At 41.3% G+C, this 18,541-nt stretch overlaps 1 protein-coding gene and 1 long non-coding RNA gene across 50 annotated transcripts in view; one reads left to right on the top strand and one right to left on the bottom strand.

Moving 5' to 3' along the window:
• The window catches only part of LOC110519946 (LIM domain only protein 7), a 124,713-nt gene that overhangs the window by 32,690 nt on the left and 73,482 nt on the right, over positions 1-18,541 (bottom strand). For 27 of the 49 annotated variants that reach the window (XM_090229416.1, XM_090229463.1, XM_090229431.1 and 24 more), the window contains one exon: positions 15,961-16,075. In XM_090229416.1, the coding sequence (XP_090085542.1) occupies positions 15,961-16,075 (115 nt within the window). Of the gene's footprint in view, positions 1-15,960; positions 16,076-17,132; positions 17,166-18,541 lie in introns of all 49 variants that reach the window. The other 22 variants (XM_090229415.1, XM_090229432.1, XM_090229436.1 and 19 more) reach the window with 1 other exon arrangement.
• Positions 5,489-18,541, top strand: part of LOC149984574 (uncharacterized) — a 245,839-nt gene continuing 232,786 nt past the window's right edge. The window contains exons 1-2 of the long non-coding RNA XR_016494671.1: positions 5,489-5,627; positions 6,009-6,070. This is a non-coding gene — a long non-coding RNA (uncharacterized LOC149984574). The remainder of the gene's footprint in view (positions 5,628-6,008; positions 6,071-18,541) is intronic.

Here is an 18,541-nt window from a genome sequence, read left to right as displayed (position 1 = left end):
ACTCATATTTCGTGGAATATGAACTTAGTTGGACATGGTGAAACATTGTGAATATACCTAACTTTTGCTTCCTGCACCTCTTTTTATTCTCTCTCTCTCTTTCTTTCTTTTTCTGCGCACTCTCTACCCTCTCTCTCTTTCTCTCTGTACCTTTACAAAACAAGCTCTCCTTTCACCTGTACCCACAGGCACAAACTGGGCCTGAATAGCTGTTCTCTTCAGATTTCCATTCTCCCCATTTCAAATACGAACTAGACTGATCTATCATACAGTATGTTGTTACCTGTAGACAGCTGGGATGGCTTTGACTTGAGTGTACACATTTAGACAAGGACACAATAACCATGGCTTATATAATGATATGGTCGATGGCTGTTTAATCAGTGATGATTAAACAGGCCTAGTTCCCTAGATATTAAACACGACTAGATTGTGTAAAGCATGGGTTGGACAGGTTTTGCATTCTAATTTTAACGGCAAAGCCAGGGGAACATACATTTTGTGATTCACAAACTAGTACAGTTTTCACCCTCACAGATCATTTCAGATCCTGGAGGATGTTATACAATAGTTAGTGGCACCCTCTTCCAGAACTCTGTAGTAAGACTCCAACCCCTCTTTTACGCTGCTACTACTCTCTGTTTATCATATACGCATAGTCACTTTAACTATACATTCATGTACATACTACCTCAATTGGGCCGACCAAGCAGCGCCCCCACACATTGGCTAACCGGGCTATCTGCATTGTGTCCCGCCCACCCCCTATACCTATCACTAATCAAGGTAAGACCCAAGTGCAGGCTTTGTTAAGTAACAATGTTTATTGTAACAACACGAGCAGGCAAATGACAGGTCAAGGCAGGTTGGGGTCGATAAATCCATAGTAGAGGCCAAAGTACAGAATGGCAGGCAAGCTCAGGTCAGGAAGAGTTCAGTAATCCAGAGGTGGAACAAAGGTACAGGACAGCAGGCAGGCTCAGGGACAGGCAGAGTGGTCAGACGGGCAGGTACAGGGTCAAGACAGGCAAGGGTCAAAAACCAGGAGGATGAGGAAAAAGAGAGACTTGGGAAAAAGGAGCAGAAACAACCACTGGTTGACTTGAACAAACAAGATGAACTGGCACAGACAGACAGAAAACACAGGTATAAATACCCAGAGGATAAGTGGGGAAGATGGGTGACAACTGCAGGGGGTGGAAACAAGCACAAGGACAGGTGAAACAGATCAGAGCGTGACAGTACCGGTAACGAGTCAATATGCGGAGGTACGTTAGTTGAGGTATTTTGTACATGTAGTTAGGGGTAAAGTTAAACGCCAGTCAGCATCTCATCTTATCTCTCAGGTATATGACTCTTCCTGTAATCTTACAAGTGATTCCTCTAATATTAATTCAATGTTTGTGTCGTTGTATTCTAACCTCTACAAATCCGAACCCCGATGAGATAATACGGCTATGGACAACTTTTTAGATAACTTGGATACCCCATCCATTGACAGGGACATGAGTAAAGTTCTGGACAACCCTCAGGGTAGGCAGGGTAGCCTAGTGGTTAGAGCGTTGGAGTAGTAAGGTTGCAAGTTCAAATCCCTGAGCTGACAAGGTACAAATCTGCCGTTCTGCCCCTGAACAGGCAGTTATAACCCACTGTTCCTAGGCCGTCATTGAAAATAAGAATTTGTTCTTAACTGACTTGCCTAGTAAAATAAAAAAAATAAAAAATCTAGATGAGATAACAAAGGGTCTGAAGTTAATGCAAAGTGGCAAGGCACCAGACCCTGATGGCTTCCCAGTCGATTTTCTTAACTCTCCCCATCACTATTAGATATGTTCACCGACTCACAGGGCTCTTTCCCACCGACGCTAACTCAAGACTATCTCACTTACACTCAAAAAAGATAAAGATCTGTCAGAATGTGGTGGATTCCCATTTCATTCCCCGCTCCTTTTTACACTTTTCGATAGAACCGCTTTCCTTGGCCTTAAAATCATCATTATTCAATGGAATCCACCAAGCTGGTGAAGAACACAAAGTGTCACTGTATGCAGCTGATTTACTATTATATATCACTAACCATGTGAACTCTGTCAGGAAACATACTGCATGTTTTAAACACAATTGGATCATTCTCAGGTAACAAATTGAACATTCAGAAAATGTTTTCCGATCAAGCAAATTCCCCCTGCAGTCCTGCCTTTCCATCTATTGCCCTCTGGTTTTTCGTATTTAGGTGTGAAAATAACTCAGGCTACCCTCCATAAAACTAACTTTGCGAGTCTAGTCACACGATTTAAAGCAGACTTACAATGCTGGGATAGTCTGCCTCTCTCCTTAGCTGGAAGAATCCAATCGGTTTGAATGTGACTCATTTCAGGAAACTAGGCGTATGATGCACATCAGTACTTCACAGGAGAGCCATTTGAATCAACTCAAAATAAATAATCTAAATGCGTTTTTTTTGTGATCTTTCATGTGCTTTAATAACAAACGTGTATGTCATCTGTAAATACAAATGAAATTGTGAAATTACGAGCCTAGTTGGTTCAGCCACAGAAAAATAACCTTCCCGCTAGCCATGATTGGCTGAGATAATGGATGGGCTGGACATGCCGAGAGATGAGTTTGGATTGGTCTGCCATGTAGCACGCTTCTGTCTATAATATGAGCTGGACAGTATGTGTAGGTAATCCTTTCTAACGAGGCATTTTTGAAAAATATCACGTAGTAGAACTGCAAAGGTTTTGCTCTCCACTTTCTGGAGGACCTAGTTTGGAAATCAGTGGAATGCACGGTGGATTTAGAGTATGATAGCTAAGGAGATGAAGAAAATTCTGCCGTTTGATTGCAAATATGCAGATGGCTATAAAAAGAGAACACACAGGAGGCTGTTGTATGCGCTGTTCCCTCATTTTTGTATGGAAATAGCTAGCAAGCTAGCAACTTTAGCCCGTTATCTTGGGTGCTTGACTGCTGTTGTTAGGTCAGAATGCTCAGATCAACCCTACTCCTTGGCCAGAGCATCCAGCGTGCGCTCTGAACGCTCCGAGACAGTCAGAGGTCACCAAGCACAACATAGCTTCAGCGCGTAAATCAGCTAGAAATATGTGTTGGAAATAAGCCTGCCAGCTTAGTGGAGTCTGCCACTAGCACAGTCAGTGTAGTCAGCTCAGCTATCCCCATTGGGGTGGCAGGTAGCCTAGCGGTTAAAGCGTTGGGCCAGTAACCAAAAGGTTGCTAGATCGAATACCAGAGCTGACAAGGTAAAAATCTGTCGTTCTACCCCTGAACAAGGCAGTTAACCCACTGCTCCTAGGCTGTCATTGTAAATATAAATTTTCTGTTAACTGACTTGCCTAGTTAAATAAAAAAACTATTGAAACTGTGTATGTGCCTTGATTTAGGTTGGGCAAAACTAAACATGGTGGTGTTTGCTTTAGCAATCTCACTGGAATTAAGACCTCTAGTCATTATTGAAAGAGATTGTGATAACTCACATCTCAAAATAGGGCTACTTAACATTAGATCCCTCACTTCCAAGGCAGTTATAGTCAATTAACTGATCATAATATTGATGTGATTGGCCTGACTGAAACATGGATTAAGACCTGATGAATTTAATGGGTTAAATGAGGCCTCTCCTCCTGGTTACACTACTGAACATATCCCCCACGTATCCTGCAATTGTGGAGGTGATGCTAACATTTTCAATAGCAAAATTATATTTACAAAAGAAATTACTGCGTTACACACTTGGCATTCTCTCAAGAAACGTGTGCGATGGACATTAGACTGGTGGAAATCTGTCCTTTGGTCTGATTAGTCAAAATTTGAGATTTTTGGTTCCAACCACTGTGTCTTTGTGAGATGCAGAGTAGGTGAACGGATGATCTTCGCATGTGTGGTTCCCACCGTGAAACAATGGAGGAGGAGGTGTGATGGCGTGGAGGTGCTTTGCTGGTGACACTGTCTGTGATTTATATAGAATTCAAGTTACACTTAACCAGCATGGTTACCACAGCATTCTGCAGTGATACGCCATCCGATCTGGTTTGGGCTTAGTGGGACTATCATTTGTTTTTCAACAGGACAATGACCCAACACACCTCCAGGCTGTGTAAGGGCAATTTTACCAAGAAGGAGAGTGATGGGGTGTTGCATCAGATGACCTGGCCTCCACAATCACCCAACCTCAACCCAATTGAGATGGTTTGGTATGAGTTGGACTGCAGAGTGAAGGAAAAGCAGCCAACAAGTGCTCAGCATGTATGGGAACTCCTTCAAGACTGCTCGAAAGCACTCCAGGTGAAGCTTGTTGAGAGAATGCCAAGAGTGTGCAAAGCTGTCATCAAGGAAAAGTGGGGCTACATTGAAGAATCTCAAATATAAAAGATATTTTGATTTGTTTTAACACTTTTTTTTTTGTTACTATAGTTGAAGTTGGAAGTTTGTATGCACCTAGCAAAATACATTTAATCTCAGATTTTCTAAATTCCTGACATTTAATTCTAGTAAAAATGACCTGTTTTAGGTTAGTCAGGATCACCACTTTATTTTAAGAATGTGAAATGTCAGAATAACAGTAGAGATAATTATTTATTTCAGCTTTTATTTCTTTCATCACATTCCCAGTGGGTCAGAAGTTTACATACAGTCAATTCGTATTTGGTATTATTGCCTTTCATTGTCAAATGTTTCAGGTAGCCTTCCACAAGCTTCCCACCATAAGGTGGGTTAAACATTGGCCCATTCCTCCTGACAGAGCCGATGTAACTGAGTCAGGCTTGTAAGGCCTCCTTGCTCGCACACACTTTTTCAGTTCTGCCCACACATTTTCCATAGCATGAGGTCAGGGCTTTGTGATGGCCTATCTAATACCGTGACTTTGTTGTCCTTAACCTGTTAGATCTCTAGGGGCGCTATTTCATTTTTGGATAAAAAACGTTCCCGTTTTAAGCGCGATATTTTGTCACGAAAAGATGCTCGACTATGCATATACAGTTTTGGAAAGAAAACACTCTGAAGTTTCAGAATCTGCAAAGATTTTGTCTGTAAGTGCCCCAGAACTCATTCTACAGGCGAAACCAAGATGATGCATCAACCAGGAATTAGCAGAATTTCTGAAGCTCTGTTTTCCATTGTCTCCTTATATGGCTGTGATTGCGCAAGGAATGAGCCTACACTTTCTGTCGTTCGCCCAAGGTCTTAGCAGCATTGTGACGTATTTGTAGGCATTGGAAGATTGACCATAAGAGACTACATTTTCCAAGTGTCCGCCTGGTGTCCTGCGTGGAATTTGGTGCGCAATTGCCAGCTGCTCGTACTTTTCCATTTGATATAGGGGAGAAACCATGTGTCCAAGAACGATGTATCAATGAAGAGATATGTGAAAAACACCTTGATGATTGATTCTAAACAACGTTTGCCATGTTTTCAGTCGAAATTATGGAGTTAATTTGGAAAAAAGTTCGCGTTTTGAGGACTGAATTTTCAGATTTTTTTTGGTAGCCAAATGTGATGTATAAAACGGAGCTATTTCTAATACACAAAGAATCTTTTTGGAAAAACTGAGCATCTGCTATCTAACTGAGAGTATCCTCATTGAAAACATCAGAAGTTCTTCAAAGGTAAATTATTTTATTTGAAGGCTTTTATGTTTTTGTTGAAATGTTGCGTGCTGGATGCTAACGCTAATGCTAACGCTAATGCTAACGCTAAATGCTAACGCTAAATGCTAACGCTAAATGCTACTTTTACACAAATGATTGTTTTCCTATGGTTGAGAAGCATATTTTGAAAATCTGAGATGACAGTGTTGTTTACAAAAGGCTAAGCTTGAGAGATGGCATATTTATTTCATTTCATTTGCGCTTTTCATGAATAGTTAACGTTGTGTTATGCTAATGAGCTTGCTGATAGATTTACACAATCCTGGATACAGGGGTTTTTTCATAGCTAAACGTGACGCAGAAAACGGAGCGATTTGTCCTAAACAAATAATCTTTCAGGAAAAACTGAACATTTGCTATCTGAGAGTCTCCTCATTGAAAACATCTGAAGTTCTTCAAAGGTAAATGATTTTATTTGAATGCTTTTCTGTTTTTTTGTGTAAATGTTGCCAGCTGAATGCTAATGCTAAATGCTACGTTAGCCATCAATACTGTTACACAAATGCTTGTTTTGCAATGGTTGAGAAGCATATTTTGAAAATCTGAGATGACAGTGTTGTTAACAAAAGGCTAAGCTTGAGAGCTAGCATATTTATTTCATTTCATTTGCGATTTTCATGAATAGTTAACGTTGCGTTATGGTAATGAGCTTGAGGCTGTATTCACGATCCCGGATCCGGGATGGGGAGATCAGAAAGGTTAAGCCATTTTCCACAACTTTGGAAGTATGCTTGGGGTCATTGTCCATTTGGAAGACCCATTTGCGACCAAGATGTCTTGAGATGTTGCAACATCTCAACATATCCACATAATTTTTCCTCCTCAAGATGCCATCTATTGTGTGAATTGCACCAGTCCCTCCTGCAGCAAAGCACCCCCACAACATGATGCTGCCACCCCCATGCTTCACGGTTGGGATGGTGTTCTTCGGCTTGCAAGCCTCCCCGTTTTTCCTCCTAATGGTCATTATGGCCAAACAGTTCTATGTTGGTTTCATCAAACGAGAGGACATTTCTCAAAAATGTACGATCTTTGTCCCCATGTGCAGTTACAAACCGTAGTCTGGCTTTTTTTAATGGCGGTTTTGGAGCAGTGGCTTGTTCCATGTTGAGCGGCCTTTCAGGTTATGTTGATATAGGACTCGTTTTACTGTGGATATAGATACTTTTGTACCCGTTTCCTCCAGTATCTTCACAAGGTCCTTTGCTGTTGTTCTGGGATTGATTAGCACTTTTCGCACCAAACTCTAGGAGACAGAACGGGTCTCCTTCCTGAGTGGTATGACGGCTGAGTGGTCCCATGGTGTTTATACTTGCGTACTATTGTTTGTACAGATGAATGTGGTACCTTCAGGCATTTGGAAATTGCTCGAAAGGACGAACCAGACTTATGGAGGTCTACAATTATTTTTCTGAGGTCTTGGCTGATTTCTTTTGATTTTCCCATGATGTCAAGCAAAGGTGCACTGAGTTTGAAGGTAGGCCTTGAAATACATCCACAGGTACACCTCCAATTAACTCAAATTATGTCAATTAGCCTATCAGAAGCTTCTAAAGCCATGACATCATCTTCTGGAATTTTCCAAGCTGTTTAAAGGCACAGTCAACTTAGTGTATGTAAACTTCTGACCCACTGGAATTGTGATACAGTGAATTATAAGTGAAATAATCTGTCTGTAAACAATTGTTGGAAAATGTACTTCTGCCATGCACAAAGTAACCGACTTGCCAAAACTATAGTTTAACAAGAAATTTGTGGAGTGGTTGAAAAACAAGTTTTAATGACTCCAACATAAGTGTATGTAAACTTCCGACTTCAACTGTACATGGTTCCATGTGTTATTTCATTGTTGTGATGTCTTCACTATTAATCCAACAATGTAAAAAATAGTAGAAATAAAGAAAACTCCTTGAAGAGTAGGTGTCCAAACTTTTGACTGGTACTGTATATGTGTGTATGTATGTCTGTAGTATGTACTCCTACATCGCTGTCGTCGGTTGCTACAGACCACCCTCGAACTAAACTCTCCTTCTAATGTCCTGCAACAAGCTAAATGAATCTGAATTCATTATTTTAGGAGATTTGAACTGCGACATGTTTATATGAAATTCGTGTCCATTTGTGATAAGCATGCCCCTGTGAAGAAATTTAGAATCAGTGGAAGGGACAATCCCTGGTTTTCAGATAACTTGGCAGAATTATTAGAAAGATAAATATATCTTGGCCTCAAGCTAGACATACAAATGGGCCTCCTTCAGAGTGCTAAGAAACAAATGCACAGGTTTGATCAGGAAGTCCAAATCAGATTACGATTTCAATGCAGTCATACAAACAGTGCAGCTATTCCCTCCACAAGGCTATCAAACAAGCTAAGCGTCTGTACAGAGACAAAGTAGAATCTCAATTCAACGGCTCAGACACAAGAGGCATGTGGCAGGGTCTACAGTCAATCACGGACTACAAGAAGAAATCCAGCCCAGTCACGGACCAGGATGTCTTGCTCCCAGGCAGACTAAATAACTTTTTTGCCCGCTTTGAGGACAATACAGTGCCACTGACAAGGCCTGCAACGAAAACATGAGGTCTCTCCTTCACTGCAGCCGAGGTGAGTAAGACATTTAACGTGTTAACCCTCGCAAGGCTGCAGGCCCAGACGGCATCCCCAGCCGTGCCCTCAGAGCATGCGCAGACCAGCTGGCCGGTGTGTCTACGGACATATTCAATCAATCCCTATACCAGTCTGCTGTTCCCACATGCTTCAAGAGGGCCACCATTGTTCCTGTTCCCAAGAAAGCTAAGGTAACTGAGCTAAACGACTACCGCCCCGTAGCACTCACTTCCGTCATCATGAAGTGCTTTGAGAGACTAGTCAAGGACCATCCACCCTACCTGACACCCTAGACCCACTCCAATTTGCTTACCGCCCAAATAGGTCCGATAGACGATGCAATCTCAACCACACTGCACACTGCCCTAACCCATCTGGACAAGAGGAATACCTATGTGAGAATGCTGTTCATCGACTACAGCTCGGCATTCAACACCATAGTACCCTCCAAGCTCGTCATCAAGCTCGAGACCCTGGGTCTCGACCCCGCCCTGTGCAACTGGGTACTGGACTTCCTGACGGGCCGCCCCCAGGTGGTGAGGGTAGGCAACAACATCTCCTCCCCGCTGATCCTCAACACTGGGGCCCCACAAGGGTGCGTTCTGAGCCCTCTCCTGTACTCCCTGTTCACCCACGACTGCGTGGCCACGCACGCCTCCAACTCAATCATCAAGTTTGCGGACGACACAACAGTGGTAGGCTTGATTACCAACAACGACGAGACGGCCTACAGGGAGGAGGTGAGGGCCCTCGGAGTGTGGTGTCAGGAAAATAACCTCACACTCAACGTCAACAAAACTAAGGAGATGATTGTGGACTTCAGGAAACAGCAGAGGGAACACCCCCCTATCCACATCGATGGAACAGTAGTGGAGAGGGTAGCAAGTTTTAAGTTCCTCGGCATACACATCACAGACAAACTGAATTGGTCCACTCACACAGACAGCATCGTGAAGAAGGCGCAGCAGCGCCTCTTCAACCTCAGGAGGCTGAAGAAATTCGGCTTGTCACCAAAAGCACTCACAAACTTCTACAGATGCACAATCGAGAGCATCCTGGCGGGCTGTATCACCGCCTGGTATGGCAACTGCTCCGCCCTCAACCGTAAGGATCTCCAGAGGGTAGTGAGGTCTGCACAACGCATCACCGGGGGCAAACTACCTGCCCTCCAGGACACCTACACCACCCGATGTTACAGGAAGGCCATGAAGATCATCAAGGACAACCACCACCCGAGCCACTGCCTGTTCACCCGGCTAACATCCAGAAGGCGAGGTCAGTACAGGTGCATCAAAGCTGGGACCGAGAGACTGAAAAACAGCTTCTATCTCAAGGCCATCAGACTGTTAAACAGCCACCACTAACATTGAGTGGCTGCTGCCAACACACTGACATTGACACTGACTCAACTCCAGCCACTTTAATAATGGGAATTGATGGGAAATGATGTAAATATATCACTAGCCACTTTAAACAATGCTACCTTATATGTTACATATACATTATTCATATACATTATTCATCTCATATGCATACGTATATACTGTACTCTATATCATCGACTGCATCCTTATGTAATACATGTATCACTAGCCACTTTAACTATGCCACTTGGTTTACATACTCATCTCATATGTATATACTGTACTCGATACCATCTACTGTATCTTGCCTATGCTGCCCTGTACCATCACTCATTCATATATCCTAATGTACGTATTCTTTATCCCCTTACACTGTGTATAAGACAGTAGTTTTGGAATTGTTAGTTAGATTACTTGTTGGTTATTACTGCATTGTCGGAACTAGAAGCACAAGCATTTCGCTACACTCGCATTAACATCTGCTAACCATGTGTATGTGACAAATAAAATTTGATTTGATTTTGAGAACCTAAACAACCCTACCAGGTTCAGGAAGCTAATCAAATCAGTGTCAGGTTCTAATGTATCCTCCGGCCTTCCTGACCATTTAATGATGGATTCTAATGAAGTGAAAGATAAAGCTCATATTGTAGGGGGATTTAACAAGCACTTCATATCTGTTCAGTTTTTAATAATGGTGGGGCCCAGGCCCATAGTCCCTCATGTGAACCATTTTAACTTTGAGCCTGTTTCTTATACTGAGATCTATGAAGCACTAAAGGCAATGGACACTAAAAAGTCTGCAGGTACAGACAGCCGGGACCCATACAGTGGTTCCTCCTTTAAAAGTTGCGTCACACTGAGGCACAACCTGCGTGTTGCCGCAGCATTCTGTGGCACGTCATTTAATTTTGAGCCATTTCTTATGTTACTGCAAGTTATTGCTAGTTTGACCACCAGAGGGCATCTTTGAGAAGCATTTGATAGTATTCCATATTGGCGTTACCAGAGAATGTAAAACCTTTTCTGTAATAACACAGTATATGGGATTGAGTTTAAGAAATTTGGCTTGATTAATTTGATTAATATTATGGTGTTTTCTTTCAGAGAAAAATGGTCAGTTTGTAAATTCAGACCGTTTCACTGTCGGAGCGCAGTAGTCTTTTCCTGGTTAAATAAAGGTTAAATAAACAAAATGTATGTGTACATACTGTATATTTATATTTTATTATTTCCAATTGTATGTTTTAATTTATTTTTGTATGTATGCTGCTTTTGTTGTAAGGGGAGGGAGGTGTTTCAATAAGTATAGCTATTCCCAAACTGGGGAAGGGGTATGCCCAATGCCATTGGGGGTACGCCAAAAAGAATGTGATTCACATTTAAAAAAATGTTTTAAACAAAAACATTTCTTCACATTTTCAAACAGTCCATTTATATTTTCCAAAGGGGCTATACATTTGGGTGAGATTTGTTTCTCGCCTGAGCAGCCTCGTTTCACTGCCCAAAATAAAATGAAACCATCTAGTGTTCAGCAAAATAACAACACAATGTCAAATACAGCTAGTCTAGTCAAGTAATTAACATCCAATCACATTAACCATTACTCTCTCACAGGAATTCCATTAACGGTCACATGTAGCCAAACGCAGCTGCTGCTCATTCCGTTTGCTCGAAAATGAATCAATGGTTCAAAAAAGTAAGGCCTGCGTCCATAGAGACACATACCAGCTCTACTGGTAGTACTGCTACTACCAGCAGTACTACACTTGCACCTGTCAACGACACAAGTTGTTCTGCTTCCACGACCACATCCAATGCTAGCATCAGTAATTCTACATTTGTTGTTAGCCCAGCTAGCATGGACCCTGTCAGTTGTGAATTTGATGCAGCTCCAGAGCTACTGCCCCGTTACCCAGGAAAGCCCCCGAACAACAGACAGGGTCGTTGGACCATTGAAGTGGTGCAAAAATGATGACTACTACATTGATTTGGGGTTCACTTATATTTGGGTGTAGTGCCTTTGCTCAGCTACAGTGTGTTATATGTGCAAAAGTACTGTCTCACAACTCGATGAAACCACTCTTAGAAACAAAACATGCCAATTTGAAAAGTCAGCCACTTTAGTTTTTTGAGCGAGAAGTAAGACGACTTTCGAGTAGTAAAACATATTTAAAAGCAACAGATACCATTAATAAGAAGGGGCTAGAAGTGTCTTATATTGTGAGCTACCGAGTGGGTAGGACAGGCAAGCCCCATACCATTGTGGAGGACTTAATTATTTCTGCTGCCGCAGATATGGCTGGGACAATGCTGGGGGAAAAGGCCAAAAAAACTGTACAGACAATGCCTTCATCAAACAACACTTTTTCACGGCACATCAGTGATGGCAGGAGACGTTTTGAGACGGCTTCAAACATAAAGATATAAAACTGTTTTTATAACAGAGGATCTCTGTTTTATATCTTTATGTTTGAAGCCTGAAATGTGGCAAAAGGTCGCAAAGTTCAAGGGGGCCGAATACTTTCGCAAGGCACTGTAGGTGAAAGGTTCAGAGGTCTATTTCTTGCATTAGAAAACACCATTAGTTTAGTGTTGTCAGTATTGAGGATAAGCTTCAATTGACACAAGGTATGTTGAACAGTATAAAAAGTAGTTTGCAGGTTCTGGAAAGCTTTTGTAAGAGACGAGGCACAACAGTAAAAACACTATCATCAGCATAAAAATAAAGTTGTGCATTTTGGACATTTTTGTCTAAATCATTTAAATAAATAGTGAATAAGAGAGGACCAAGTACAGAGCCTTGGGGAACACCATTCAAGACAAACAATTTAACAGACATAAGTCCATCAAATTGAGTGCACTGAGTTCTATCAGACAGATAGTTAGCAAACCATGCAACTGCATGGTAGTTGGATCTCCCCCTCTTAAAAGTGGTAGGACACATGCTGATTTCCAGATCTTTGGAATTTCATTACATTCCAGGGTTAGATTGGACAGAGTTGTAAGTGGTTCAGCTATGAAATCAGCTGCCAGATTTAAAAATGAGGGATCCAAAAGATCAGGACCTGCAGGCTTTCTCTGATCTAAGGATTTCAGGGCTTTTATGTACCACCTGCACTGAGAATGGCAAAAAGCTAAAAGTTTGACCAGCTCTCACTGGTTCATCCACACAGGGTTGTACAGAGACAGAGGACACTGAGGACATGCATGATGACGAATTTCTCATACGACTGGCCTATCTGGGAGATGTTTTTTCTGGACTGAATGATCTGAATCTAGGATTACAGGGACTCTCCGCAACTATATTCAATGTGCGGGACAAAATTGAGGCTATGATTAAGAAGTTGGAGCTCTTCTCTGTGTGCATTAATCTTGACGCTACTCATCCCGTTAGCGGGATAATTGTCATCAACAACCGCTGAATTGCAGAGCGCCACAGTCAAACAATATTACAAAAATATATTCATATTCATGAAATCACAAGTGCAATATTGCAAAACACTGCTTAGCCTTTTGTTAATCCACCTGTCGTCTCAGATTTTGAAATTATGCTTTACAGCGAAAGCAATCCAAGCGTTTGTGTAAGTTTATCGATAGCATAGCATAACATTATGTACACTAAGCATTAAGCAGCTAGGTCACGAAAATCAGAAAAGCAATCCAAAAAATAATTTACCTTTGATGATCTTCGGATGTTTTCACTCACGAGACTCCCAGTTACACAACAAATGATCCCTTTGTTCCATAAAGATGATTTTTATACCCAAAATACCGACGTTTGTTTGTCGTTCAGAAATCCACAGGAAAGAGTGGTCACGACAACGCAGATGTATATTCCAAATAATATCAATGTCCACAGAAACATGTCAAACGTTTTTTATAATCAACCCTCAAGTTGTTTTTAAAATATATATTTGATAATATATCAACCGAGTGTGTAGCTTTTTCAATAACAGTGGCCACTTTACTCAGTTGCGCAAAACTCACTCTGAGAGCCCCCACCTATCTACTTACTCAATGTGATCCTTCACGCTCATTTTTCAAAATAAAAGCCTGAAACTATGTCTAAAGACTGTTGACACCTTAGGGAAGCCATAGAAAAAAGGAATCTGGTTGATATCCCTTTAAATGGAGGATGGGCATGCATAGGAACAGAGGTTTCAAAATAAGAGGCACTTCCTGATTGGATTTTCCTCAGGCGTTCGCCTGCAATATCAGTTCTGTTATACTCACAGACATTATTTTTACAGTTTTGGAAACTTTAGAGTGTTTTCTATCCTAATCTGACAATTATATGCATATTCTGGGGCTGAAAAATAGGCCGTTTCAAATGGGTACGTTTTTTTGCCAAAAATGAAAATACTCCCCCCTACACGCAAAAGGTTAATCCACCTGTCGTGTCAGATTTTGAAAATATGCTTTACAGCAAAAGCAATCCAAGCGTTTCTGTAAGTTTATCAATCACTAGGCAAAACATGAAAACCTAGCATCAAAGTAGCTTGGTCACGAAAATCAGAAAAGCAATCAAATTAATCGCTTACCTTTGATGATCTTCAGATGTTTTTACTCACGAGACTCCCAGTTACACAATAAATGTTCCTTTTGTTCCATAAAGATTATTTTTATATCCAAAATACATCCGTTTGTTTGGCGCGTTATGTTCAGAGATCCACAGGCTCGAGCGGTCACGACAATGCAGACGAAAATTCCAAATAGTATCCGTAATGTCCACAGAAACATGTCAAAATGTTTTTTATAATCAATCCTCAGGTTGTTGTTAAAATATATAATCGATAATATATCAACCGGCACCGTCTCTTTTTCAGTAGGAGAAGGAGAGACGATGGCTGCCCAAACTCTGTTGCGCAAGCAAAACTCATGCGATCACCTGGCACGATGTCATCTTTCTTGCTCATTTTTCAAAATAAAAGCCTGAAACTATGTCTAAAGACTGTTGACACCTTGAGGAAGCGATAGTAAAATGAATCTGGTTGATATCCCTTTAAATGGAGTGAAGGCAGGTTATGGAACATGGAGCTTTCAAAATAGAAGCCACTACCTGGTTTGATTTTCCTCAGGTTTTCGCCTGCAATATCCGTTCTGTTATACTCACAGACAATATTTTGACAGTTTTGGAAACTTTATAGTCTTTTCTATCCTAATCTGTCAATTGTAGTATATGCATATTCTCGCATATGGGCCTGAGAAATAGGCTGTTTACTTTGGGAATGTTATTTTTCCAAACATAAAAATAGTGCCCCCTAGGTGAAAGAGGTTAACAAGGACAACACACAGGTCTTTCCATCATTATATATTTTTTTGTGTGCAAATGAACTCAAGCTTACTGGACAATGTCAAATGTCATATAGCGAAGCACCTGAGTGAGTTGGGTGCGCAATTACGCAGGTACTTTCCCAAAATGGATTACACAAACAACTGGATTCGTTATCTCTTTCTTGCCCTGCCTCCAGTCCACTTATGGATATCTGAACAAGAGAGCCTCATCAAAACTGTGAACGTTTAATTTAATCAGAAGAGTATCCTGCCTTGGCAAATCGAGCTGTTAAGACACTGATGCCCTTTGCAACCACGTACCTATGTGAGAGTGAATTCTCGGCCCTCACTAGCATGAAAACTAAATACAGGCACAGACTGAATTAAAAAATAAATGTATCATATGTGGCAGTCTTACAAAGATGGCAAAAAACAACATTTGAGAGTGTGCTGACCCTGGTGCTAGAGGGTTACGCAGCTGGATGTTGAATGTTTGAAGGTGTACGGGACTATAAAAAGTTTGAGAACCACTGGTATAGGGAGCTAAAAGGATGTATGTGTTCAATTTGTAATTCTTTATATGTGCAATAAAAATATACATATATACTTTTTTAAGCAATCTCTCATGTCATGATTATTACGTTAATGTAGCCCTCATAAGGGAGGGTTCAAGTCAAGTGTAATAACAGTCTTTTGGGTTGAATGTGTGCGACCCCTGGTAAGTTGGAGACCGTTAGTGTTGAACGGCTATGTGGGGCATGCAGGGTTTATTGCCACCAAACCAAACCTAACCAAAGGACTGACACAGGGTGAGAATACCAGGGGTATACTCATTAGTGCAGACCGTAGAAAAATGTTTTGCAATGCAAACTACAGTTTCTATTGGACAAATTCAGGTAGGTCCTTACCAGTTTCGTCCTGTTTGCTTCCATTTGGTTCTTAGTGAATACACCCTAATCCACCTGATCCAATAACAAACACTCATTTTCATTTAGCGTTTCTAAATATTTTGTGTGTGGTCGTCGCCAGTTCATCTACTCACATCCTGCCACTGGTCTTCGTTCTCCCTGACCTGCTCTCTGATCTTCTGTAGCTCCTCGTAGCGCACCTGCTTTAGGGCCTCCTGGTCAACCGCAAGGTCTGTCATTGATTTGCTCCTACACACCACAAGAGAAGAGGAAGACGGCTTAAAGACGGGGTTGAGATCATTGTCAACTCAGTTACAGGCATTGGACCATCAGTTAGGAGCATAAACCTACAGTACACAAGACGCTATTTACAAGACGGTCATAAAGTAGGCTACAGATGTACAGTATGTATCAAAAGACACTCCAAATCCACTATAATCACAGATGCGACACACATGCCAATCATAAATGCACTCAAAATGTGGAGCAAAAGTGCTTGTTAAAGTAAATCTCAATTAAATAAACTGAAACATACTTTTACACATACGTTTATTGTAAGAACACAGAAAACAAAAACAAGATTCAACATTCATTGAAGATGAAACAATAATTTTCATCTACATTACACCATTAAGACTAAAAGTACAAACAAAACATGTTCCCCATTTTTCACATTTCTTAGTTAGGTATTAGTAAGCAAACAAAATAAGCAACAGTTGAGTCACGCTAAACACAAGCTTGATGCGGTTTTAGCCTAATTGGGTTAGACAAACCATGCAGTATATCTCAGCCATCCCATTCTGCAAAATACGCTTGTTTACTCAAAACTTTCAAAGTTGTCTATGGCCAAAAACATTCACTGCATTTTACTGTAAACTTCTGAATCATACCGCTATCAATGTCTCTCTATCTTGTCTGTCTGTTACACAAAACCAACCATCACGGTAGCCTACAACCTGTGCTTCAAACATTTTCTAACTCTCAGCTGTACATAGCAAACAGTATGTTTGGTTGGATGACCCAGCATATTGGTATCGTGTGTACAATCCCCTCACTCCACTTTGTTGCCTTATCAAACGCTGTGTCCCACCCCCTTTGGTTTGGCACTGCGCCATTCAATCCCCAACAATGTGTCAGTGTCATCGTATAGCAGTCAGTCAGCGAGTGAGGAAACCAGTAAATGAGCAGCAACACAAAGGCAAAAGGAGGAAGGAGGCAGGAAGTGCTCTGTGATTGCATTGTGGGGGGAGGCTGTGGAGAGAACACGACCATGCCACATTCCTGGGAACCAACATAATCAACTCACCCATCGTTAGCAACGTCATACTTTTGGAGCAGTCTAGGAGAACCAGAAAAGAGAACCACACAGACAAAAAAGTCACATTTGGGCCAGAATTTATTTTCCTACTCTGGGAATAAGTATAGGTGAAGTGATCCCTAACCAGTGTCTGGAGTTTTTCTCTCCCTCTAATGGCTAAATTCAGGATTGGGAATCTAATCCTAGACCTGTGGTAAGGGATTGCTACCTCCATCCTCTGTCTTCAAGATTCATATAGTAGGGGAAAAAGGAAGGGGAAAAGGTAAAGTGCATGGATGGACACAATGGTTCATTGCAATGCATAGTCAAGTGCCACTCCACTTCAGCTTCCTCCTCCTGGGGTTTCAATGTCCTTTTTATTGAAGGTGGGTGTGTATCACAGCTAGAGTAACACCTTCCTTTCATCTCTTTGAGACCACAGCTACGGTGATGTCACTGGAAACTCTACAGGAGTTTTCCATGTGTGAGGGAAATACATCCAGATGCTTCAGACCCATGTTTGAATGGCCTGTCTTGTGAGTGAGTCACACAGAGAAATAGAAAGAGTGTGATTGTGAATTTGTTAGAGGGAAAGTGTGTATGCTTCATATGTACACTCACCTCCATATGTATTTGGACAGTGAAGCTACATTTTTAAAATTTAGTCCCCTCATTTGAAGAAATCACAAGTATTTGCACTTATAGTGTATTAAAACAGTCAAAAGTGTAGTGTTTGGTCCCATATTCCTTGCACGCAATGACTACATCAAGCTTGTGACTCTTGTTTTGGTTGTGTTTTGGATTAAGTAATGCCTAATAGGTATACTTTAAATACTTTAAATTAATACACTAAGTGAACTTAGTCCAAATTACTTAGGACTTCATCACATGGGGGGGGGGGGTGGGGGCTAGTTACATGAAGTGCTTTCATTTGTAATTGGTATGAAAATACGCTCAAATAAAAGGTGACATTCTGTACTGTCACCTAACATGAAAGACATGATCTCAAATCCAAAATGCTGGAGTATAGAGCCAAGTAAAAAAAATGTATCTTCACTGTCCAAATACATATGGAGGGGAGTGATGTCAGAGCGTGTGTGTGTAAACTGTGTATGTGTTTTCACGTTGCCAAGAGTGGCAGGTAACAGCTTTCATCCCCTCACACGACGATGGGGAATTTGAGTCTAGGTTTTCATGTCTGTCTTCGTTATTAAAAAACGTATGCTCTACGATCATCATTTACCTCTGCTATGCAGACTTGAGTTGAAATACTATTAGAAATGTCTCAAATACTTGAGAGTTTACTTCAGCCGTGACTGCCAGTGCCAGGAGTGCCATGTGGGTGGGGTTTGCACTTTTGAGAATTCTCTATTGAATCCATTGCACCAGGCAAGCTCAATTGACCACAGCTAAAGTAT

This window comes from Oncorhynchus mykiss, chromosome 3, assembly GCF_057628025.1.
Source record: "Oncorhynchus mykiss isolate SJ-2025 chromosome 3, ASM5762802v1, whole genome shotgun sequence".
Taxonomy (NCBI): Eukaryota; Metazoa; Chordata; class Actinopteri; order Salmoniformes; family Salmonidae; genus Oncorhynchus; species Oncorhynchus mykiss.
This window is presented reverse-complemented; position numbering and strand designations above follow the sequence as displayed.